Here is a 26,627-nt window from a genome sequence, read left to right on the forward strand (position 1 = left end):
CCAAAACTTTACAAGGCAGACCTCGACCGAAGGCCTCGCACCGGCCCCAGCAGGCGCTCTGACCCCGCCGGCTGGACCGGGGACCGCTGCCAGGGCTGCGTTAAATATTTCATAGCCGCCCTCCTCGCCCCGGGGGAGGCAGGGAGGGGGTGTGAAACCGAGCCGGGGCGGGGTGGGGAGAGGAGGAAGGCCGGGGCTGCGGAGCCCGCTGCCGCTTTAAAGGGCGGCGGGGGCCGGTGTAGGGGGGGGGATGAGGTCGTTGCCGGGTAACGGCGGGCGGCGTCGCGGCCGGGATGCGCTGGGTGCCGCGCAACCAGCCGCCAGCCGCGCTCCCGGCGGGGGCGGATAACGCGGAGTCAACTTTATTTAACCGGCTGCCGACGCGCGGTTCGCCTCCCGCCGCTGCCCGGCCTGCCGGTGAGCGCCCCCCTTCTTCCCCCGCCCCAGCGCAGGCGTTCGCCCTTAGGAAGACGCACACGGGACAGATGGGGGGGAACGCGGTTCCTAATCGGCTTTGCCGAGCGCTGACGGGAGCGGGGTGAGGTGGGCAGCGGGGTGAGGCACGAAGCGGCCCCGGACGCTTGAGGGTGCGCTGGATGCGCGTCCCCGGGAGCCGGGGGCACGGGGGTTCTCCCTCGGGGCGCCCTGAGAGAGCGCGGCGGCTCCCGGGTAGCTCTGTAGAGCCGAGGTAAGCACCGGGGCGCCGCACACGTGAGACCGGGCCAACTGGCGTGAGAAACAACCCTCAGGGAAGGCGTTTGGGCGCTGGAGTTGCGCGCCCCGGTTTGCCCCCCGCGCGGCGTCAAGCCGAGCGTCGGGCTGGCGTGACGCGACGGGATAAACCGCGCTTGGACGCGCGCGTGCGGGCTCGGGTCGGCCTGGTCCCGTTGCCCTCGCTGAGAGGCGGCGTGGCCGTAGCCAGCGGGAGGGCGGGCAGCAATTTGGAAGGAGAATTCGAACCCTTAGAGCCCCTAGCAAGGCCGTCACCTCTGTTGGTTCAAAGGGGCACGTTCCTCCCATGGACTGTGTCTGTTTTTGTGGTTTGCAGGTACCAGCCGTCTCCCACGTGTGTCTTGCTGGCTGGAAGACATAGATGTGCCCTGCGACTGAGTCCTTGGATAAGTGTTTTGAAGATGAAACGCTACATAAACTCTTAAAGCATACCACCTGAGGACATTGCTACCGACATGGACATCGTTATTTATTTATGGATGCTTTAATTAGGAGGAGCTTTTTTGTAAACATGAATTGCTGGGCTCTTTCCTTGACGTGTCGTTTCTTGTTTCATGCTATTGAAACATTAATCTTAACTTATTATGACTCTTCCCTGTTGGTCAGCTCTCAGGGACATTTCCCTAGGCTTGAAAATGTGGGAGCTTTCAAGAATGTGTCAATTGTGCCAACTCAAGCCACTTGTGGGCTGCCAGACCAACATACTTTCTGTCATAGCTCGGTAGCTGTTGAAAGTATTATGTCTTGCTCCCAGAGGTTTTGTGTTCAGGAATGTCCGTACAGGTCATCGCCTTCTTCCTACAAACTGCTTCTTTCAGAAGGCCTTGGTACCTGTATCACAGAGGACAAAAGGGACTTGCATCCAGGGTCCTTCAGCAACAATTCCAGTTTTATTTTTCATAATCACAAGGATTGCTTCTCTACTCCCCGTTCTCTGAGACTTGCAGCTTCATTTACGTTAACTGTATGGTTGAAACCTGAGCAAGAAGGTGTAATGTAAGTAGTATTGAAGGTGTTTACTTTCCTAGCGCTCTTAAAAAAATTAATCATTGTAGTCATGGTCATTATTAGCAAGCTATTTAAAATTTTAAAAAGGTACAGTGAGAAACTGTGACGTTTTAAAGCCGTATTTAGGCTGGGGTCTTAGCAAATGTCAAGACAAGTAGGTTCGATTTCAGTGGCGTTGACTCAGATGATAGTCCAGTTACTTTCAGTGGGAACTGTTCATACATAATGTTCGTGTCTATTCTTAAAAAGCTAAACTGGTATTTCTAATTCGTATTTCTTCTAAGGCTGTTAGAAAAACATGTCAGGGATTTGTGCTGTTGCTGTTTTCATGATGGCAAAAAAATGATACAAAATTTTACAAGTTTACTCCTTAAAAAACAAACAAGGGAACTACCCAGATCTTCCAAAACGAATATTTCAGAGCTATAAAAAAGTGGTCATAGTCTTTCTGGAAGATCTGGGGAACACTGACTAAACAAGAGATCATGTTGCTACTTCAACAAAAGATCCCACTATTCAAAGTTCTAGAAAAGTTTCACTAAATGGTCACAAAATAGATGTGGCTAAGTGTACGCTCTTTCTTATTTACCAACACATCACAGTTTTAGCAAATATTGTTGTTAGGAGTGGTCCTTCAGCTTGACTGAGCCTTATTGTAATGAAAAACTTGCTTTTTGAAAAATGCTTTGCAAATCCTGCAAAAAAAGTTCCTTTCATCTATCACAAAACACAGATCCACCGTACTCTTCTAACCCTGTTGTGCAGATCCTCTTAACAGTGAAGCTCACAAAAACTATAGTACATTCACTCAGAGTGAATGTCAAAAGAATGTTGTACTCAGAAAGTAATGATCTACTATGTTGTAGTATTCTTGATACTTATTTTGCATGCTGCTGGGAAGCAGTAAGTTGTTTAAGGGTGTGAAAATTATCAGAAACAGTAGAAATGCCTAAAATTGTAAAAATATATGTAAACTTATAGTCCACTTTATGTAAGAACAACTACCTTAAAAAAAATCAACTTAGCTATAGAAATTGTTATGGAGGGGAAATAAATGAGATCTGCAGAGCAAAAGTGACTTTAGTTTGATCTAAAGCTAAATCAGCTGGGCTGAAAGTATGTGTAGCTTTGGCCTTGTGTCTTTTATAGACAACATTTTTTATATAGTATTTGAATCTTGAATGCCAAGATGACCCCATTTCTGGGGTTGTCCTATGCCCTGAGTTCATGTCCACATGCATGTGGGTGTGTCAGAGTTCAATTGACCATATGCCTAGCTTCAAGCAGAAATGTCCTGCTAATTTCTAAGCAAACTGTTGGAGTGATGTGTTGAGTGAGAGCCACAAAACTCTTGTCAATGGCATAGGCTTTTGCTTGCATGGAGCCTAAAACAGTGAAATGTATGTCCTTAGTTTCAAATGATTAAGCACTGTGCAGAAACCAGACTCAACCCATGTCTGATTATCCATGCACTAGTGTAAAACATTAGCCTCCAATTGCTGCTGTGTTAATAACTACACAACGTACATATTCCTGTTCACTGGGTTTTATAGATCACTTTAAAATCTAAATGTTTTATTCGATTTTTGCAATAGATCACTTCACTCTGCCTTGTGAGATTGCTGCTACTCAATATGTAGAAACGACAATGTTAGAAACCAGTCCTGAAGACTGAAGTTGGACAACAGTTATTCCAGGGCTCAGGGTGATATGTATGCCACCATGCAGTCTCTTTTCCACTGTTCACAGAAAGAAGCATGCTAATTTTTCAGTTTTCATAGAATGAATGCAGAGCTCCAGTTGTGGTGAAATAGTAATTGCACAAGGTTAGCCACAGAAGAGAAATAGTTTAACAGCAATGTAAAATGTTTTTGCTTTTCATTGGTTTGATTTAGTGAGTTCTTCAGGTTGGCAGAAGGAGTTTAACTTACCAGATGCCCTGTTTTTTGCAGTCTGATGGGGAATTGTCCCTGTTAGATGTCATTTGTGAAACCTGTTAAACCTCATTATCGCACAGCAGAAGGACTTAGTGGAACCGGTACTCATTCTAGCAGTCATTTCACTGTCACCAAAACACTATGAAGATGAGCCAGAATCAGCTGCTCATTTTACTAACAGAATAATTGAAAGCTTAAGAGGGTATTTTTTTTACTGGCAAAGTACTCTTACAACAAGTACAGCAGAACCGTGATTTTTGAACATGCCATTCTGATGTGTTTCTTCATGGTGAAGGTTAAATACTCTGGCTGCTAGAGAGTGCTTAGGAGAGAAGTTAGGAGTGTTTCTATGTAGTATCCCATTGTCTCCTTGTGAAGACTGATGTTCCTCTGTTAGGCATATGCCCATGTAAGAGAATAGCAGGATTTTTCTCCTTGAAGTTATTATGTTGGCTGATGTGAGAAGAACTGGTGCAAGGATCCAAGGTCTGAGGATCTCTTAAAGATTGTGGTGTTCTGGGGGAGCAACTATTTGTGGGTAATCAAAGACAGCAAGAATTTTCTCCATCTATTTCATACTAAGTTTTCTTACGTGAACCTGGGAAGGAATAGGCTTTCATACAAATAGAGAGGAAAGTCAGGTTGTGGTACAGATTTCTTTGAAGCCATAATGTTCTTCTAAGATGTATAGCATAGGTATCTGTAGATATGCTTTTAAGTTACTGTGTACTGGAAATCTTGAAAAAAGTGCAAGAGAATGGTGAGAAAACACTGACGTTTGTTCTCCGGTCTTTAAATTTACTTTCCCTTCAGGCAGTTAGTGCAATAAGTGAGCAGAGCTCTTGTTCCTCAAGTTTATCCTTTCCCCATGCCTCCTCTCTTACTACGTGTACTCGTCAGTTCTATGAATACTTTTTGGTAAGCCTTGGGAAAATACAGAAAATTGTTTATGAGGATGAGACTTTGCAGTGGAATAAGATAAGAAAATGAGTAGAAGCTTAGCATTTATGAGTAATCATTACAGGCAGTTTATATCAAGTAGGTGTGTAGTTTGCTAGCTGTAAGTTAGGTGACCAGAAGATATTTGCAGTGGGAGGGAGGTAGGCTGGGGCTTTTCAGACGCAAAAGGGTCAGGGGCAATGGACTGATTGTGGAGTGGGCAGTAAATTTTTTTTTTTTTTTACCTTTATTTATCAAAAGGACTAAAATAATATCCTATTGCTTTATACCCATGCAGATATTTTACATCAGGAATTGAACTGAAAGGGACTGTTTCAAGGGATACCATACATCTCATTTTGAATCCACGTAGAAGTTCTGATTTTCAAGTGCTCTAGTTAATGTGTGCGGATCACCAGTGCAGCCACTTTAGTCTCTTGCGTATTTTTCTCTTTGAAAGATGACCATGCAGACTAGAGTTTGCTTGTTTTCTCCCCTCCAACCTAACACTTGAGAATTATGGTGGAGACAGGAATTGTCTCCATGGGGCTGCAGTTTGTCAGAAGTTGCAAACTTCACTGGGAGCAGTGGTTTCGCTCTGTAGTCATAGATGGAATGGGAAATCATGCTCAGAGTCAGGAGTAATGCTTATGCCTATTTCACCTGTGTTAGCAGTAGTTCCCGTTCCTCCTCTGTTTTCTGCTCTGCATTTTTCTCTTTTGGTAGTGAGTCACAATTCACATTTGTTCTTTCCAGTTTTCAAAGTGATGTTTATCAAGGTCACTTCCCTTCTTAAAGTCGTGATACCTTTGGGGATAAAAACAATGTGGGGATGTTTGTTTTAGATAACTAAAATAAACAAAAACCTGGATTATCCAGTTATTGTTTATCCAGAAACTAGGTAAATCCAGTTCCTAAATATTTTGCTACTTAGCTGAGCCTTCTCTCACGTTTATTATCTAGCAAAACTAGCATGTTTACAAGCAAACAAAATATTGAAAAGATCAGTCGACAATATATTAAGAAACGTGTTTATAGTAAGGTTTGGAAAACAGAAGTCTGCATTTTGCAAGCTGCTTTATTGACAACGTTCCAGCAGGCCAAAATGGTAATAGCTAAAATGTATTATTTTTTCCCTTGGATTTAAAGGTGAATTAGTGTATAATAGCAGTATCAAAGAGCAGCCTTTTGATAGTTTTATTTCATAAATGCATGGTAGGTGAAGGCGCTCATTGGTAGATAGGGGTTTGGTTTTTTTTCTGAAATATGTCTAAGTAAATCCTAGTCTCAAACAAATTTTATGTTTCTGTCTTGTGACTTAGTGCTAGTCTGGTGTAACTGTTAAAATATTTAGCTTTTCATAGATCAGTAAATTGGGGACTGAATTTCTCAGGCAGCTGAAATGGGAATGTAGAACTTTTATGGGTTTGTTGTACTGATGATAACCTTACTAAAATATGTAGGTGTTTTACAAACATGTATTGCCTGAGCTTTCTCAGAACCCTTGTCATCATAGTGATTGGATTGACAAAAATATTTTGGCAGGTAGGTTTGTAACATTGGTTGCTATTTGTTATATTTGTCATGTCTTATATGTTGGTGTTACATTTGATATTGATATGAAATCCTTGGGGGAAAAACAACCTAACAAGTGGCTGGGTACCCTTCTTGGTTTTTTTTCCTGATTCTGTTGGGTTAAAGAAAGGCTGTATCAGAGAGGGAGAATAGGGAAAGTGGTAGTGTTGTTTCCTTACCTGGACAGATTTGGTGGAAAGATGGAAATTTTTTTTCCAGAACGTCTTGTTCATACTGCTTTTTGTGGTTATATTACATTTGTCTTGTTAGACTAAGAAAAATGTTAAGTGCCTCCACAGTCTGTACTGTGTTGTGTTGCACAGCTTTGTACTAAAAGTGCAGCAGAGACCTGCATGGTTTCTGTCATGGAACCCTGAAGAGAGGAGGCAAAGTGGACCCCTCTTCCGCACCTAAGTAAACTGAGGTTGCATGCACTAAATTAAAAAAATCCAAAACCATATCCTACAGATTAAGACAGAAAATATCTTTGTTAAAGTTCTTGTATGCTTACTACATCCTGTGACTTTCACTTTCAGTGAGCGTTGTCTCAAGAGCTGTGTTTTTAACGTTTATTTTAATGTGTTCTGGTTAGCATCACTTTACAAGGTAGCACCTTGGCAAGAATGTGTATATGTGTGTGCCTCTGACCTTATGTTGTTTTTCTTGGTTATTTCCAAAGGTGTGTGATAGAAAAGGCTATTGATGGGCAGACTGTGTTCAAACTCACAATCTCTGAGAAAGAGACCATGTTTTATTATCGCACAGTAAATGGTTTGCAGCCACCAATAAAAGTAATGACACTGGGGAGAATTCTTGTGAAGAAATGGATTCATCTTAGTGTGCAGGTGAGTAAAATAAAAACCATTTAGTCTTTGTTGAAATACAACATTTGTGTGAGAATGGTGTGGCTGTATAAATATAAAAGGGTAAATTGGGGGATGTAAATGATAACTCTTGAGTCTTGTACATCAGGATGTTAATTTGGGAGCTCACTTTGAGGCAATTACTAGTTTCACACTGGGAAGAAATGCTGTGCGTATTCTTCTGAACAAACACTGAAAATTCTCACCGTTTTATATAAAAGCTGCTGATTTCTAAGATTACCAATAAGACTCAGGTCTCTGAGATTATTTCCTAAGAAAAGAGAATGCCATCCTCATCTGTACATGCTAATGTACTTATCTTAGAGATGTGTGACACTTAAATTTAAAAACTTCAGTGCACATAAGTAAATGTGTTCGAGTTTGAAGGATCAATCACGCTACTAAGTTAGAGCTATTAACTTTTATTTTAAAAATATGATTCAGAATTATTAAAACACAATACTTGTGTTCTAGAAGTCTTCTGTTGACGTAACTTTTTAATAAGTGTACAAATATCCACTGAGGATAGAGCAAAATTGAGTTTGTTAAAATATAAACTGTAGGTACAAAAAATCAGTAAACAAACACAGAAGAAATTAAAATTCATTTATTTGCATGTCTTATAATTCCCAACAGACACTCTAGTAAATTCTATTTGTACGCCAAGTTCAGCTAATAATTATAAAACACAATTATCAGGTACTGAAATGTTTATCTTCTTCCTTCATTTCCTTTATCCATTCTATTAAATTTCATTTCATTTACAGCACAATCAAGAACAGTTTTGCCGCTTTCTTGAAACTTGCTAAAAGGTATTGACTGTGATTTGGATTTGTAGTGCTGATCTTGTCACTTGTAAGAAGTATCTAAGCTGACGTCTTGATTTTTTTGCAGTTTTTCTTTTCCAGGATAACAGCATAGTAGTGTGAATAAGATTTTGCCTGTCGGATTAAAAGAGTGACCTTAAGGTAGAACTAATGAACTTTACACTTCAAACACTCCAAGGGTGCTGTATTACTGCTGCTGCTGTCAGCCTCATTTTGTACAAGCCTTAGAAATGCTACAGCCTGGGATAGCAAAGAGAAGAGTGAAAGGGCTGGATTTAAATACACACTTACCTTAAATTGTATTACAAGGAACTCTCAAGCACTCTGTAGAATTTGGCCGTTTGTTTCTTTGGGGAAAGTTGTTCACTGCATAGCAGGAGTAAGTAAGAGTAGCCTCTAGGCCTTTAAAGGACTACAGGCTTAATATATTTTCCAGGTTTCCAGGCTTAAGGTAGAACCTTACATTCTGTGATTTGTGGTATTGTAGGATTCAACTTACCATTAAAGATGATAGTGGCTGCAGCAGGATCCATTTAGCACTAGGTCTGGCTATGAAACTTTGGGCAAAGCGTTTTTTTTTTGGTGGCAATGATGTGGTTTTTGTTTGCTTGTTGTGTTTTTGTTTGTTTGTTTTAGAGACTGAGCAAACGTATTTATTTCTGTAAGTGGAGAAATATGTGGAAAAGTGTCTATGTGTTCAGATGATACTAGTAGCTGATGATAATGTATGATTCTATATCATGATTGCATATATTTGACTATAGATGTTTCCTTAGTTTGACAAAAAATTCTTGAACATAAAGCACTATGTAGATTTATAGGCATTAGTTAAAGGCAGTGGGAAAACCTGGAGTTTGCAGCTGAAAGTACAGATCTTACCGTAAGCGTGACTTATGACTTCTCTGACCTGCCAGTCTTCTCCTGAGGTGATGCCTATGCAGTGGGTATGAGCACTGCAGTGTGGAGGAAAGACGGTTCTGTAGGTGAGCTACGTGGGACAAAGGCAATGAGAGGGCTGAGTGCAGTCATGGCCTCCTGCTACTTTGAGCATTTCCAAGTAGGTCATGCTGTTTAGACTTCCATGCTGTCTTCTAATACCTGCAAAGGATTAGTGTTCTCAGTTCTGTATTGCTGTTGTAGGCGTAACCTTTGTTTTGTCGCACAGAGAAAGCCCTACAGCCAGGTTTTGTGGCGAGTAAGTTAGAAACTTTTGCATTCATCTTATAGTTGTGCTGGTTTTGAAGTAGGGATGGCGTTATCAGTGTTGTTACTATACAGCTGCCTCCTACAGAAACAAAAAGGAAATCATTGGATGTGAAATGTCATGTATGTGGCTGTGATGTTTAGCCACAGCTATTAGGTTTAACTAAACTGACAGCAGATTCAGCACCTTTTTTTTTGTTCTTTGCAGAATTTGGAACTCTTTTTGGCATTCTTTTTACTGGGGATCTACCCAGAGCTGGGTGACATGTCCTGATGTTAAAAAAAAAAAAAAAAAGAAATAAAGATCTGTCCAGACTTGTTTGACAGCTTGCTTGATATGATTATTGGACTAAGAGAAAATAAAATTTGTGAATGTTCTTTTATGGGGCAGCTAAGTGCTCTTCCTGATAAGAGAGCTGAAAATGTGGAATGAATATTTGCATTCATGTAGCAGAACTTGTATATGTGGAAAAAGTGTAGTTATAATAAAAATAAAAAGACAAATAGCAGCATAGCCATACTTGGAATTGTAGGACTCGTCAAAACTTCATCTGTAAATTTAGGAGGGAGAGGGCTGGGATGCAATGGTGCTGTGCTAAACAGAATTTTATATAAAGAAATTTGTATTCTGTATCCATGAAGCATAGTAGGCACAAGCTATTTAGATTCTTTTAAAAAGAAGTACGTACTTCTACAATTCTTGGGTAATCCAAGTCCGATACCAGTAGTGACTGAAGATATACGTACAGATTTTGCTTGTTATGAAAATGTTTTAACTCTGTGCCAGAGATGTGGGCATCTGACCTATTGACAGTTGGTTTGGTTTCCCCAAAATTTAAGTTAAAAGCATTAAATGCTACAGTTAATAACCCTGGCCTTCAATATGCATGATTTTTCTGGTAAGTGAAGTCTATTTGATCCTTGTTTTCCCTGAGGCTACAAAGCTTTTTATGTCTAGCTTTTCTTTTAAATTCTGTGGTGGTTTAGGTCTGTGTAGGAAATGCAGATGACAACAGTGGGACAAAACAATTGTATTGTAAACTGTATTGGATATAGCTTGACCAGATACTCTCCACAGTGCACTGCAAAGTATTGTTCAAAGCCATGCACAGTGTTGCTTGTTTGGCTGGTAGACAGAGAAGAAAATATTTTTGGCGTGATGCTTTGTTGCCTAGTGGCTGCAGACCAAATTACCCAACTAATTTGGTTTGAGTCTGATTCAGAAAAAGAGATTTCTACTGAATGCTAGCACTCACTAATATGGTTAGCAAATAGGGATGTGTAACACGTTCTTCCACTGAGGAAAAAAAAGCAATACTTGTTGATTGTCTCACAGGGAATTTATGCATCTTGTTTGTGGTGGTGCATGCGTGAAGGACAGGGTGGGCTGCCTGGTACACACAGTGACTCCAACTGAAGAACTGGGGGTTGAGGCACAGGGTGTTGCATGCCACGTTGGTGTGAGGAATAAGAGCTAAAGGAGGCTGTAGAATTTTATTTTGATAATGTTCATGGCAGACTGGTGAGTTTTTGCATTTGTTTTTTAGCAGTTTGGTTATAGTTTGTGAAGAGTGTGTGTGTGAGTGATGTAGCTGACCTTGAGAGAAACTGCCCTGCCAAGGAGCTAGGGTCCAGGTCCATCTTGGAATACAGTTATGCCTAATAGGAGACAGATTTGGGCTGAAGGTCTCCAAAGCCCAATAGTCTGTAGGAGCTGAGTGCCTGCAAGCAGGGGAGTTCCTATGGTCAGTAGGAAAACCTGAAATACTTGTGCATAAATCTAAGCAACAGACATCATGATGGGGGGGGGTGTATGGTACTGGTTGCAGATGTGAAACGGAGTTTAAAGAAAGCAGGAATCTGGTAGGATGACAGATATGTTTGCAATTCAGGTATAGAAACATATGCCTATTCAGGAATGATAAAAATGAAAGCTAAATGGTGTAATAGCACCAAATAGTAATTAAATGATAAGACGGAAGGAAAGAAGAAAGGGCAGCACAGATTGAAAATAATTTCTTTGGAATAAAATAATTCCAGGGGAAGAGAAGGCTAGTAAATGACATCTACCAAGGTAATCTAGGAATTTACATCCTTGGGTCTGGATTTAGATGTGTAATTAGTTAGAACTACTACTAAGAACTGTGTCATTGGAGAGACTTATTCTCCAGTTTATAGCTGAGAAATTAAAGTTCTGCTAACGTGAGCAGGGCCCAAACATTCCTGTATGTACTGCGTGAAGTATTTCTTCATCAACCAGTCACTGAAGCAGAAAAGTCTGGATACCAGCTTTAAGTAATGAGGGTGTTATTAGAGATTTGGGTGTCAAAAATAAAGTTGAATATTCATAACTAGATTCAGATGAAATAGAAGAATAAACATTTCTTTGGTTCTATAGGTACACTTTTCGGTTCTGAAGAGAACAAAAGGATAGGGCTGCTTTAATAAAACAAGGTGAACTGTGGAGCCCAGAGATTGAACGGATCAAAAGTACTGTAGGTTATTAAAAAATAAAAATAAGAGAATTAAGAGGAATCTGTGCCCGTAAGAAAGGAAAAAATTGCAGATGTAATTCCCAGGCTTATCTGAGTGAATAGGCACTTTTGCAGTTAGAGATGGCAGAGTCTGGAAGCATGGGTGAATGGGGAAGCAAATTCACAGAGAACGTTATGGAGAAATAGACATAAAACTGTGCAGATGTCAAGCTGAATTCAACTTTGCCATGATTGTTAAATAGTAAAAAGTTCTTAATATTTTTTTTTTATGTGAGAAGGCAAAACCTGTGTACAGTGAAGGTGTGCTTTAGACTAAGGATAATTTGAGTAAGGTCCCCAAACTAAATAAATACTTTTCTCCTGTTTTTGGTAAGGATGGTGGTAACAATCACAGAACAAAAACAAGCTGGGTAACAGAAATGAGCTTGTTGAAAGTGAATCAATCAGATGGTCTTTGTCCAAAAACTCTGAAAGAGCTCATGCATAAAATCCTTTGACAAGGAGAGACTTCATGCAAATCTACCAAATCAGAGGTGGAGCTATAATACTTAGATTTAGGAAGAGTGTCATGCCTTGATGCTTGCTAGTCGCCAAGCACCTAGGCCCTCCACAATCCTGCCAGTGGAACGGGGAGAAAAGTAGGAATAACGAAGTGAGAAAACTCATGAGTCAAAATGAAGACATTTTAATAGCTGAAATAAAAAGAGGGTGAGAGAGGAACACATGATGCAAAGGTAGTCACTGGCCACCTCCCACAAGCAGACGAGTCTCCGAGTAGCAGCCGCTTTGGAAGTAAAACCCCTGGCTCCTCAAAGTCCTCCTTCTACCACAGATTTTACTGCTAATCATGAGGTTATACAGTCTGGAATATATTCCTTTGTTCAGTTTGTCATCTGTCCTGGCTGCATTCCCTCCCCAGCTTCTTGGACCAATGCTAGCTTACCACTGAGGTGGGATTGTGGGGCAGAGTGGGAAAACAGAAAAGCTTGACATGGTTGACTCTTCAGCAATAGCTAAAATAAAATTCTCAGTGCTGTTTTAGCCACAAATTCAGAACATGGCACATACAGGGTGCTGTGAAGAAAGTTAACTTCATCACAGCCAGAGGCTGTACAAAGAAGAAGGGAAAAGGATGCTGGCAATGCAGAGCTATTTGTCTTGACAAAGTGGCATATAGGGATTTAAAAAAGATCTTTGGAGGAATAGATAAAGATGTGGAGCTAAATGAAAAAGGGGATAAAATGAAGCATGGATTTACTGAAGATAGCTCATCACTGTCTAACCTCTTAGCTTTTTTTGATGAGAAACCTGATTTTCAGGCAAAGTAAATGTATCAGATTTCCTCTATCTGGAGTTCAGTATCAATGTGACAACGCATGAGAAGTTGTAGGGTCAAAGGGAATGCTCATGGGGAGGCTTGACCATAGGTACAAGCAAGTTCCTTTGAGCAGTAATCCCTGGGAGGTGGGAGAGGCAAAAAAGCAGTTGAAAGTCTTGAGAATTTGTCTTTGGACCAGCCTTGTATTATATTTTCATTAATGATCTTGGTGGAAATATTAAGAGTATGCTGTTATTACTAGCTGGTAACATAATGTGGAGAGGTGTCATCAGAAAGAGGAACAGTAAGATGTCATACAGGACGAATAGCAGGACTGAAAGGACTAGGGTAACTGGCATGAAATAACATTTGGTATTACAAAATGCAAAGTAATGAACTTGAAATCCCTCATCCTCAGTGAAGCAGCTAATGATTAGAAAATGAGTGGAATAGTCTCGTGTAGTGATGTTGAGTTACTGGCATGATGTGGCCACAGAAAAGGCATATTGGGGAAACCTATCAGGAGAGGCATTCTGGGTAACGAGAGAAAAGCATCATTGCTACTGCTCCAGACTACTGCTCCAGATTTGGTGCAAAGCGTTAGGTACAATTTCAGGCATTCATGTTTAGGGAATGTAATTTAGAACAGAGCTACTAAGCCTGTGATGATAGCAGAAAGCGCTATGCAGACCTCACTGAAGATAATTAGGAGAACCTTCATTTGGGAATTAACTGTAGTGAGGAGTAGGAATTCATACAGTTTTCTTCTAAAGCTGTTGGAGTGTAAACACCAGGCCAAAAAAAAAAGACTATTCAAGTTGGAAGTGAAGTCTGCTCTATTGCAGCAGAGTACTTCTGAAAAAGTATTCTGATCAGAGTACTGAAGATAAGAAAATGTCTGGGTTGGGAATTTTTGTTTTAGTTCCCTAACTTTTGTAAGAAAGGTAATATTGTATAGTGCATACAACAGGAAAAGATGGGGATTCATGTAAATCGGTTGCTATGTAGGTGGACAGTAGGATTTTTTTCTCTGCTTTTCCTGCATATTACTGTACCAACCATAGCCAGCAGGATGTTGGACATGAGTCACTAATAGTCTTAGAATGGACTGTTGGAAAAGCTACTTAAAACTAGATGGCATCAGTCTAAAAGTAACATCATATTTTTTAATAGTTTATGCAGCCTTCTTAATATGCAATACATTGCTGACAGAGCTATTTACTATCCATTTCTTTGTTTATTATACCAATTAAGCATTTGAAAAAATCATCCTGGAAAAGCTCTGCTGAGGTAAGTTGAAGTGGATTTGCAACAAAGTGATTTTTGACCATTTTTTCTGCACTCTAATTATTATAACATGACTTCTTTTTCTCCAGTGATGTCTGCCTGTATTTTCCACTGCTTGGGATTTGTAAAGGAACTTTTCTTTTTGTTTTGCAATTTCAAACAGTTTTATTTGGGGTTTTGGTTTTTTTTAAGGCTATAGGTTTTGAATCCTGTTTCCTTGAAATTACTGCCACTATTCTAGTTGATTTCAGTTGAATAGGATCAAGTCCTTCAGGCTTCTGAAAGTTTGAGTCCTTTTGTGTGTTTGATCTAATGATATTTCTCACTGTAATTTTTTTAGTTTTTTTAGGAAAAAAACTGATTGACGGTACAGAGTGGATTGGAGTATATATAGCCTTAAATGAAGAGATTCTGATATACACTGAAGTGAAACCTCAAGAAAACTGGTGGTGTAAAAAATAAATTTTTAAAGAAATAAAAAATATGAAAACATAGCAATGCATAAATAAGGACTATTGTGTGCCTTATTATCTCTATGTAGTGATACCAATATCAGATTTGTGTCACTTGGTAATAGCAGCTCCATTATGTATTTTCTTTTCAGGTACACACTTGTTAAGTGCATCTCACTTTTCCTTTTGTACTTCAGACTTTATTTAACCAGTTAAGAAGAGTGGAATTTAAACATGAATTTTCAAATACAGCCAAGGCTGCTGCAAACAGGAGATTCTTTGAGATCATGGCAGATTGATGTATTTGTTTCATACATAGTGTCTGCAATTATAAAAATAATCTTTTTACTAGCCTTTATTTTGCCTGATCATATCTATGTAACTCTGCCATGTTTTGGCAGACTGCTGCACATTAAAAGCTTTAGAAAGTAAGTTTAAAATCTAAATGCAGAGAGGTAACCCTGACTGAATTACTCTCCTGGGAGGAAAATGCTCTTAGAGTGCCTATTGAAATCAGCATTATCATTTCAATACATGTCAAATACGAGTAATTTCTTAGTTTAGGCAAAATTTCTTTATAAATCTTTAAATTTTCCAGTTCTTTCAAGAAAAGGTTAAAGTACTTATGATTTAATGAGACTGCTTTACATCATAACTGTTTGACTATCAAGAGAAAACTTGTCCTTTCCAATTTGTGAAATACTTTTATTTTTCAGCACAAGTTTTTGAATACTTTAAAATATATATTTAAAGCAAAGAACCTGAGACTTGAAAGTAGGGAGGAAAACACTTACTCTGTACACTCTCTGTGTATAGGTAACTAAATATGAGCTGTTCTGGACTGTATATTCCCTAAGTTTAGTAAGGATGTGAGAAAGCAAGGAAGCATTTTAATTTAACAAATCACTTTGATCTCCTGTTTGAAGTCATCACATGCTACTACGAGTGGTTTACCAGTCCCAAGAAGAGAGGGGAGAGTTTGCATCAATTCTACACAATAGAGCTTCTTGTCCATTAATTGCAACTGTGTGTAGAAAATATTTAGGAAGGTGCAGTTTGTCTGTGTGGTTGGTGCTGTGCTCACAATAGGCAGCAGAAATAAACCACATTACAGTCTGTATAATGTATTTGAGTGTCTGTTTAGAGAACTGTTCATAAAAACAAGGAGCATAGCTCTCCAGGCAGCTGGTTCATCATTTGATCTGTTACATTTGCAGGCCATTCAGATACTGCTGCCTAACCTGTAGCCTTGGTGTTCTTTGATAATAGTAACTTGCTGCACTGCATCCAGAAGTCCTGCTGTAGTGACTGCCTCTACTTCTCCTGATCCATGGGTGCTAGGCTGTCAATTGTGTTGCTTTGAAAGCTTTTTTTTTTGTTACAGCTTCAGCTTCATGGGAAACTGGGATATTTCCTAGACACCTCTGTTTTCTCTTTGTTACAGTGTCTCTTAAAGTACTTATTTTCTTGCTGGAATATGAGTTCCGTCAAGTTCTTGCATAGTGGCAGATTTAAATTTACTGTCTAATGGCTCTCTGGGAACACAAGACAAGGAGCTTCATCTGAGCCAAGATTGTAATTTGAGATTGTAATTTCAAAAATTGTAAAAATACAATTTTTGTCAATGTCATCATGACCACACTTCATGAAATTGCAAATGTTTCTTAATTGCAAATGCAAATCCCGCAGAAGTCTGCACAGACTCTATATTACATATAGATGGAATGGAATTAAGATGACCAATGCTGGGAGGAGGTAGGTATAGATTCTGTGAACTATTCAGTACTGCTTTGTCTGGAGAGTTTCAGATGAGATTTGAAATCCATCAGGTTTCGACTTGTTTTGTAAGCAGTTTGTTTCCTTATGCAAAAATATGAGGCAGCAAATTAAATTGTACTTTTAATACTGGAAGCACTATGTTAAAAATTATTTGCCTTCTTTTCCCCCTGTAATCTCAAATCTTCAAATGTCCTGCAGTTCTTAAAGTTCCATTTTTGTCATTAAGTGTCTTTTTCTTTTTTATTTAATTTTTAAGATAAAAATGAGAAAAGCAGAGGTGGTCTGTGCTACTCGAGAATTGTGGAGTGGGTTTCTTACACAGGAAAATAGCTTTCATTCATCTTAAGCATACCATAATTTTCTTTTAGCATGGTTAGTAGCTGTTAATCAAAATTCTAGTGACCATTATATTATGCAATACATATATTTCTGTCACGTGTAGTTATAGTATGTAAAATATCACTTGTGAACATATTTTTTATTGGGGAAAAATGTTATTTAATGTTATGGTGTCATATGAATCTAAAAGGTATGCTATGCTGTGTGGAAGTAGCTTGCCTACTACTTAGAGGAGAAGGTTCTGAAAGTTAAAGAAAAGATGGTGTTCTGTAAGTGTTTGATTCAATATTAAGAATAATAGTAAAAATTGCATATCTGGAGTTAGAGGAACTGGGAGAGAGAGATAAGTGTGCTGTTCAACAGCATCCTGTGAATTAAATAGTTGATTCCAGTGATACAGTTTATAAGTGCTTACATATGTATTGCTTGATGTAAGTTTAGGTGCACCTCTGCAGCGATATGACTGCTCTTCCATTTGTGTGTTTGTGTGCTCTTGAGTTGTGTAGGGAGTAAACTGTGAGAGACTGGAAGTAGCTGCACAACAGCTGATATGGCTGTTGGTATGAAACATTGAGGTGACGCTCGTGGTGTACATCAGTGTTGTCAGTTTTGTGTCCATGGAGAGTTGTTTTTGATACAGATTTGTCTTATGTCTATTTGGAATCTTGTATTACTGAATTTGATTCCTTTTGGGGACCAAGCCTGAGATTGTACACTGGAGTATCACAATTTAGAGCACACTGTTTGCAATATGGGCAGAAGTTCCTCCAGCAGGTAGTTCTTGGCATGCACAGTGTATGAGCTGGAAACTGGCAACAGGTTTTAACAGCTTTGGCAAAGATAGGTCACAGATACTGCACCATTTTCCTTCCCTCTTTATGCTGTGCCAGTTGCTGTGCAGATGTTTTCATAAGGTACTTAAAATGTTTTTAATAAGAGTCTAAAAACTTTGAGTACAGCAAAATAGAGAAGCTTCTGCTTTATCTGTGGGGTTTTTTTGTTTGTTTTTTTTTGTTTTTTAAGTAACTACTACATTTGATTTAGGTTTCTTTAGCTTAAAGACTGAGATGTAAGTCAGAAGTCTGATCAAGAAATGGAAGATAAAAACTTTCAGATTGTCCTTTATACAACCTCTTTTATTTACGTGTGAACTCTCTCATGTACATCTTGCATTAACACCTGTGCATGCAGCAAATGGAAGGTGACATTAATGACGTGTAGATCCCATACAAAGTAAAATCCATATGTGCTGGTCACAGTCCACAGGAGGAATCTCCTAGTAAGTCTTCTCATGTTTCGTTTTCTCATGGAAGCAAAGAATATTTCCTGGAACTGAACAGCTTGTCAGCTTAGCTGGAAAATCATAAGTTCTGGGATGGAAGAAGGAGAAGAACTCCTGTCCATGTATCTCATTCTAACATCTGACTTAAATAATGCTGTAATTTTTGCTGGTTTAAGGAGTCCTGTGTTGGTTTGGCGGTCTGTCTAGATACTCTGTGTATGAAAGAAGATTAAATGCATAGGAGACTAGACTGTATTGAATAGGCACTGACTGACCTATTTTTAGTTTAATGGTCTACTGCTTTTTTTATAGTTTATATTTTGGTATTGCTAGTATCTTGTGGCAATGAAATTATGGCTGTATGAAATTGCTCTTTATTTTAAGCCTTTATTATCTGTTAATTTCTTTTTGCTGTTTTCTTTGTTGTGTTCTATTTATCATTCTCATGCTATCTGATGTTTTGGTAGTAGAACTTGGTAAAATTATAATTGTTTATAAACTGGATCTCTCCTTATATTGAAGCCATTCTACGGTTTGGTCGTCCTCACTGATCTTTTCTGAAACTTTCGGGGTTATACTGTTAGAATTTTGGGGATTCAAGCGTCAGATCTCCACTTGTTATTCCAGACACTTTGCACCATAAATTTCCAAACAAGAGTTTTGTGGTTCTGTTTTTCATTTCTTTCCCAATAAGGAATGTGTTTCCTCTTTTGTCATTGAGCATTTTGCTTATTAGTGGATGACTATCTACAGTAAATCCAAGACCTCGTTTTCTGAGCAGTGATGATTCAGAACATAATGTTAAGTTTACATAGTTAAGAATATTTTTCTAGGGTCTTCTACCTTGTGGTTAACACATTTAGTCTGCTGCTTTATTTCCTATTCCTTAACAATGTTGATTTCTTTTTGTAACTTTAAAGTAAGCTTTGACTTTTACTGTCTGGATGTATTCACTACATCCTTTTTAATCTCATTAATGACTGTTTTCAAGCCTACATGAAATATTAAATAGAAGAGATTGTTGGAGTTACCTACTGATAAACTTTTGTCTGTGTGAAATGTGGCAGTTTAATCTCTGCAGAGTTTGAAATCTTTCTGGAAAGCCAGTATATTTTGCTAGTCAGCTATTCTGTATCCACATGCATCATAACTACTTCAAGGAACTTGAAACTGGATCTTGATTTCCTTCCACAAAAGCGGTGTTAGATTTTCCAGAATACAGTATTTATCCATGTACTTTTCCAGCCAGTTCAACGTGCATGGACTTGACTTGATAGATTATCAGAACAATTGCTTCAAGACCTGGTCACGGATCATGTCTATAATCTTAATTTCTGCATTATTCTTTGATTTGTGCAGGGCTAATTGGAAATTATATTTTCTATTTCTGCTGCTTTTGTGATCTCCCATTGAAACTGAAGGTGTTCTTTTTTTCTTTTTAAAAGATTGGCCACAATACCAGCTTCTGTAGTATGTTTTAATACACTTAGCTCATTTACTTTATCAAGATTTGAACTTTCTTTAAGGTATAGCAACACTTTGTCAGTGGTATGATCTATTTAGTTCCTAATGTTCAGGTTTAAACATCTTAGGCTTTAGATTTCAAAGATAGCAATATTTTGTAACAGTCTGGTGTCTACATAGAATCATAGAATGGTTTGGGTTGGAGGGGACCTTTAAAGGTCATCTATTCCAAACCTCTGCAATGAGCAGGGGATATTTTCAACTAGTTAGGTTGCTTAGAGCCCCATCCGGCCTGACCTTGAATGTTTCCAGGGGTGGGACATCTCCATCTCTGGGCAAACTTTTCCAGTGTTTCACCAGGCTCAATGTAAAAAATTTCTTCCTTATATCTCATCTAGATCTATCCTTTTTTAGTTTTAAACCATTACTCCTTGTCCTGTTGCAACAATTATAAATCCTCTTTAAGTACTGAAAGGTGGCACAAGAAGGTGTTCCCAGAGCATTCTCTTCTACAGGCTGAATAACCCCAACTCTCTCAGCCTGTCTTCATAGGAGGAATGCTTAGTTATGACTTTTATTGAGATACATTTAAGTTTTTTTTTTTCCTAAACATGATTGGTTTATATCAATATTGCTCCTAATCTGACATTTCAGGACTGCAAGCTTCTGTTTCTTTCCACTGAAATTCTTACCCTGAAGATTTCCCCTCAGTACTCAGAGGTATGTGCCCTTTATTTCTAGTTTCATGACCATGTCCCATGGGACTTCTGTGATTCTTAGGGTTAGAACTGGTCAAAAGAAAGTCTCTCATATCTATGAGCTTTTCTATCAAGACTGCTAGAGTCTTGATAGTAGATACTCTGTCTATTCAAGTTACTGTTTGTGCCTTATGCATGTACCTCTTGCCTGTAAGTCAGGAAATTATGTGTGTATAGGTTGATAGAATAGATTACCACTCTTCTGCTGGACTTCTAAGTTTATTTCATTATATTTGAATGGCTTTTATCCTTTTTCTTAATCTGTGTTTATTGACATCATCTTTGGTGTTGATCAGTAATCTAGCCTTTCTGTGCCTTATCTTGAGGCCTGTATTCTAAAGTTCACAGGAAACCACCAGGAAAAAAAGCCTTCTGAAAAGCCTTTCCTGGTCCTCTCCTGGCCCAGCTCCAAAAACGTGTGAGGGAGCTGCTGCATAAACTTTTTCCTTTACCTTTTTCAGAAAATAAGCTACCAATGGTGAGTTACCAAAGCAGTCTTCCTGAGTCAGGTTTTGTCCGCTTTCAATTAATGGCACTAGTTGGATCTACTGTAAAGCTTTGTTGGCAAGATGCTTAGTAACTCTGGAGAAAAGCAGCTATTAAAAAAAAAAAAGAAAATTGAAGCTGACAGTAAATTGTCATCAGAAAGAGTACTGGGGAGTTACAGTACAAAGGAATAGTTGAACGACCATTTCTAAAGGAGTTTGTGATGGAAGTAAGAAAGTAGGGCACAGGGGAGGAAGGAAAGGCCTGAAATGAAGTTTTTGGCAAGAGTATGAGTGGAATCAAAGGTGGAATTTTTTTGGATCCTTGGCCATGAAGGGAAACTAACTTTTCTTGAAAGAAAAGATCAGACTTCATTTGCAAAACTTGCTTTACTGCTTGCATAGAACTTTTGTGGCTAGTCATTCAGATGGCAAGAATAATTGCTTGCTTATTGTGTAAATCATCACAAAAAACTGAAAAGGCAGAGGGATGGATTTTCAACCTTCTAGTCCCAGCAGAGCTATTCAGCTGTCGTAGAACCAGTGTATTCTTGCATTAAATTTGGGAATGACTTATCAATCCCAGTACAAACAGTGCAAATAGTGCAAAATTCTGTACATATAATCGGTTCAAAAGACTAGAAACTGATTTACAGCAGGTAGAATAATACAGGGTTAATAATTGTACATTAGTAACAGCTCCCTTCATTTGTGTGGGTATCTGCTTATTCTTTGACGAGTGAAGCATAGAGACTTTATTCAGAAGGGCTGTTTCATTTGACATCTACATCTCATCCCTAATTTACATGATTACAAGTAGTTCAGGAAAATTCAGAATCAGTGGTTGTATTTTAAATGGAGGGGGCAGAGAGAATAATGTGCATTGTTATGAGATTATCTGAAATGTGCTTTCAGACATTTTGTTACAATTAATTTTGGCAAGTCTGTTTTATGTAACTGTTTTAGCTGCTAAAAAGCAGCTTGTTGAATCCTTAACACTTGTCTCCTTTCATGTTACTATAGTGATCGTCGGATCTTGGATCTGATTTGTTTTGTGACTTGGGGAAAATAGAGTCATTATGCAGCAAGAAAGCAATTGTTCTCCATGTATTTTCAGATCTGATGACTGGGATCCTCTTATTATCTTTTATTGTTTGGACCTCATTTGCAGCACAAGAGTCACTTATTAAACCTTCCCAAGTAAAAAGAATAGAGATTGATTGATGGTTAAAATTAGTACTTAGAGCAAAGCTTATTTGTTAATGACTTCAATTTTTAACAGAACTTCTATTTGCAATCTTAAGCTCAGATTCTCTCTGCCACACCCCTGTCCAGATACACTTTTTCTGTCCTGAGGCATCTGTAATATATTGATAGAGGTCTACTGACACAGACAATAAGGTATGTTTTTCGTTGGTACAGTGCTGCTTGGGGTAGATTGTGGCAGAGCTGCAGTTCACAGTTTTAATATCACTTCATACTACAGAAACACTGGTAATGTACTCACCAATAAAAGATGAAATGAGAATTGCCAGTTGATAATTGGAATGCTTACTCTGTGGCTGAAGGATCGCTAATCTCCAATTAAACTGTTTATTTTAAAGCAACATTTACTTATTTAAATACTAATTATTTACAAATACCATTTCAAAAGCTGTCTGTCTTCACAATGATCTTTCTTTGCCTTTGGCCTTGTTTATCAGATAACTGGCAGTGTGGTTATATCACTCAGTTTTTAACACAACACATGATTCTTATTTTGGATCCTTCTTCTTGCTCTTATTTGCGTTTTTGTATCTTGATGGCTTTATTAATGTCTTAAGCCTGTAAACCACCTTATGGATCAGTCTGCATTCTAGTTGCTTTCTGAATTCACTGTTTGGAGTCAAATTTATATTAATACATGGCTTGTCCTTGAACAGAGAGTTAAGTTGCTTGAGGAGCACTTCAGGGTTTCATGTTTTTTCCCTTCTCCCCTCCCCACCTTTTTTTCAAATTTATGTTGTTCTTCAGGGAATTTAAGCTGAACTAGTGGATCTGTGCACAAAAAGAAAAGCTTGGATTGAAGGAAAACCATTTCCCGTTGAGAAGGGATTAACATTGTAGGAGATAGTAAAAAAAGAAGAGTAAGGGAGAGCAAAAAGAAAAGCTAAATATCTTTTATACAAATGCTAGGAGCATATGTAATAAGACTGCTGAATTGGAGTGACATGTTTTCAAGGATAAGAAAGATATTATTGGAATAAGAGAGACAACCAGGAAAATGAAGGGGGATTTAAAATGCCAAGATATACAGTTTTAGTGAAGGGAGAGCTAATATAAAGCTGGAATAGATGTAACAATATTGCTGAAGGATGATACTCGATCAGAAGGAAACATCCCTGCTCTTCCCCTCCCCCATTCCCCTTCCTTTTTAAACCAAGTTCAGTGGTTTGCGTACCAGGTAAGGGCAATTCGATGTAGTTGTGATTCTTGGCTGTTACGCTCAACTTGCAAGTGGTCAGAAAAAAGGCCAAGAAGTAAAACCATTTAAGACATAAAATGGGTCCCCAAGAAAACCAGAACTTTGATTTGAAGAACTCTGGGTTATTGAGGAGGAGACGGTGGGAAGAGAGATCGTTAGAGATCAGTTAGAATATTGACAGTTTAAAACTACAAATGAGAGCATGTCTCCACTATTGCTGTAAGTTTGTTGCCTTTATAATCTTATTGAAATAGTATAGAATATTGTTGTTGTTATGGAAAGATTACAGAAATAAATCTGTATATGAAGATAAGAAAGAAAACCAAATGTTCATAAAATCATGAAATTTGAAATGGTCGTGGGGTGGAGGTATGTGCCAGATGGAGGAAGCAGCCCTGAAGTTATTGATTTAAGCAAAGCTAACTTTGAAGGAGAGCAAAATGCTCCTGGGATTTTTGCCTGCAATCCTATGATGAATGGGAAATCCACTCCACACAAGTCGAGAGTACATAGTGTATGAAACACGTAGAGAGGCCACAATTAAAATTCATCCCAGTTAAGTCAAGAAAAGGAAAGGCCGATATAGGCCTGAGGCAAAAGAAGGAAAGGCAAAGAGACAACTTGCCCCTCCCGACCTCATGCTTTTTCCTTCCCCTTTGCTCTTCTTTACCAATTCTTCTACTGTCCCTTTATCCTCTCCAGCCCTTCTGTTTTAAGACAGTTCTGTCGCTGTGGTCCCCTGATGAGGTTTCTTCCTCAAGTCTGTTTTTTGTACACTGAATTTCTCAACACATGGGCATAACTGTTCAGAGTACTCATTACACGGATGTGAATCTCTTTTCCCCCTGTCCCCTCAAAATACTTAACACTGTGCATCCCCTTAAACATGATTGCAGATTGTATGTACTCAACATATTTCCTCTTCCCTAGCTTCCTTTATCTGCTTGTGTCTCTTGAATGCTTTCAATTCATTGTACAGTGAGAGAAGCAATGAGGTGGCATGAGCTGAGGAGGGCAAACAAGTGTGTACCTATCAACTCCTGTAGACAGTGGGGCTATATGAAAATTTTTATGAAGAAACCACTGTACTGCACTAGAGCATCTACCACAGAAATGGCAGGCCTTCTCTGAGAGAGAAGGGTCAAACAAATGCGTAAATTGTTGCTAGGTGGTGTTCATTTTATTTGTGCAAAGTTAGGACCAAACTTGGGTCTTCGTTTGGGACCTGGTATGCAAGATGTTTTATTGTCAAGTATCCTGCATATACACATTGCTATACCTCTTGTTTCAAGGTGTAAGGAACAGCTATGAGGAAGGAAGTAAATTTAACATATTTGAAATATGAATCTTGGAGGGTGTAAAATAGCATTGCTGAAGCTGATAATTTTATAGTAGCTGAAGATCTGTCCCTTAACTAAATAAAGCAAATGGTTTGAACAAATTTTTATCTGGCATTTTATTTTTAAATGCAAACAAAGATGATAATGGCAAAAGTGGATTTCAGAGAGATTTAAAGGGACAGTGATGAACGATCCAGTGGTCATTTTCTGTCAGTCAATCTATATTCTCTTTTTTAAGTCACGGTGATTTGTTAACTGCAGAAATAATTGGCAAAAGGCAAAGATGACCATGTGCTTTTGTGGCATCCAACTAATGACTGCTTTCTGAAGATGGTATGAGGAATCATAAAGTTTAGTTGCATGTGTATTGTGATGATAGTTGCATCTATATTTAAAGCTTTCTGTCACTGAAGCGCTCTTGGTGTTGTCAGATGTCTATTGGACTGGATGAGCTGCAACTTCTTGCAATTGAATGTCAATAAGACCAAAGCAATTTTGGTTGATTCATAGCACCAGCTTAAGCATATTCACTTGCACAGATTACATTTGACAGATAGTTACCTTCAGCTGAACTCTGTGGTTAGAAGCCTTGGTATACTCTTGACAGTGAGCTTAGAGCTGATGCCTTATGTTTATTTCATATCCTGGTTTTGCCTTCCTAATACTGCATGTGTATGTCTACATTTAAATAAATTCACAGCTGAAGTACTAGTCTGTCCACATGTTATTTCTGGACAGAATGTTGTGATGAGTCAATTTTAGTATTTAAATAATGGTAGATTTTCCCATGTAGGTGGTTTTAATTTCAAAAACCTATCTAATAGAGGATTTTTTTCGGTGGTGTTGTCAGTAACTCCTACAAAAGGGCCTTTCAAAGTCTAACAAGAGTAAAAGAAAGAAAAAAAGTAGAGGATGAAACAAAAGATGAAAAAGCATCCCTTTGTACCGTTTTCCTGGTATTCTACTGGTTTGCTGGCCTGCAGGAAAATATATTCAACACAGATGTTCTTGCCCTGTTATATTAGTGAGAGTTAAAATCCTCCGGATTCTGCAACAAGATTGTACATGGTGTCATCAAGTACTGATGTGTGTGCATATCTCCTATAAATCTTAGAAAGAAAGGCACCTTTCCAAGCCTTTTCTTGTAATGGTTCAAAAGTAGTTGAGTTAAAATATAGTTTAATTCACTTGTTAGTTCAACTGCTTATTGTGAACTTGTGCATATTGAAACTTCATTTGGAGCATACTGAAGAAGAATTAAATTTCTGAATTATTTCAAACCATGTACTCATGCAGGCTTCTACTCAGCATAAAGCAGCATTTTGAAGAAAAATTCAGTGACTTAACAACAAATAGCTTGTGTGTGTAGTTTCTGTTCACTCATAACTTCAGTTTTAGCTTTTAAAGGCTGAAGGAGGTTTTCCTGTAGAGTTTACTGAGGTGATGAAAGGAAGATTCTGGATTTTTTAATTACCTTTCTCAGGAAAGAATAGGAATGCAGCATCATCCTAAAATTCTGATATTGATAAACTAAAAATAAACTACTTAATTTAGTAAAACATTTGTAATTGCATATGAGGTCTGATGCAAAAACATAGCTCAGGAACCAAGAATGGGAGAGGAGAGACAAGGAGATGGTTATAGAAAATGCTCTAACCTCTCATGGTGAGACAAGGCTCAACTCAGTGGCTTCACACAGTACGAGTGGCTGGGTGCTCAAATATTGACGTTTGCCTATCCTTAGTGGGAAAACGTTGGAGTGCCAGAGTGAACAGTGAGTTAACACAAGGTTTCTTGTGAAACTGAAGAAATTCACGATGGAAGCTTTTCAATTATTGACTCAGGCTTATGGTAATGAGATCACAAAGATCAATTCTGTGCTCAAAGGAACCCATTTTTTGTTGGTAGAAGATGTGAAAGCACAAGTGACAGATCCTCAACAGCCTTTCAGAAAATGATGTGCAGAATTGCTTTGAATGTTAGCAGCACAGTGTGCAGCTCTGTGTCAACTCAGAAGGGCACTATTTTGAAGGTGATCATACCTGAATTACTTAATATGTTAAATAAAAAGGGTTACAGG

At 38.6% G+C, this 26,627-nt stretch overlaps 1 protein-coding gene across 2 annotated transcripts in view; it reads left to right on the forward strand.

Moving 5' to 3' along the window:
- Positions 1-356: 356 nt before the first annotated feature.
- The window catches only part of LOC138718343 (usherin-like), a 156,140-nt gene continuing 129,869 nt past the window's right edge, over positions 357-26,627 (forward strand). For both annotated transcript variants that reach the window (XM_069852768.1, XM_069852769.1), the window contains exons 1-3: positions 357-417; positions 1,049-1,728; positions 6,871-7,036. In XM_069852768.1, coding sequence (XP_069708869.1) covers positions 1,208-1,728; positions 6,871-7,036 — 687 coding nt within the window. In that variant the 5' untranslated portion in view covers positions 357-417; positions 1,049-1,207. The remainder of the gene's footprint in view (positions 418-1,048; positions 1,729-6,870; positions 7,037-26,627) is intronic.

The sequence above is a fragment of the Phaenicophaeus curvirostris genome, chromosome 2 (genome assembly GCF_032191515.1).
Source record: "Phaenicophaeus curvirostris isolate KB17595 chromosome 2, BPBGC_Pcur_1.0, whole genome shotgun sequence".
In the NCBI taxonomy this organism is placed as follows: domain Eukaryota; kingdom Metazoa; phylum Chordata; class Aves; order Cuculiformes; family Cuculidae; genus Phaenicophaeus; species Phaenicophaeus curvirostris.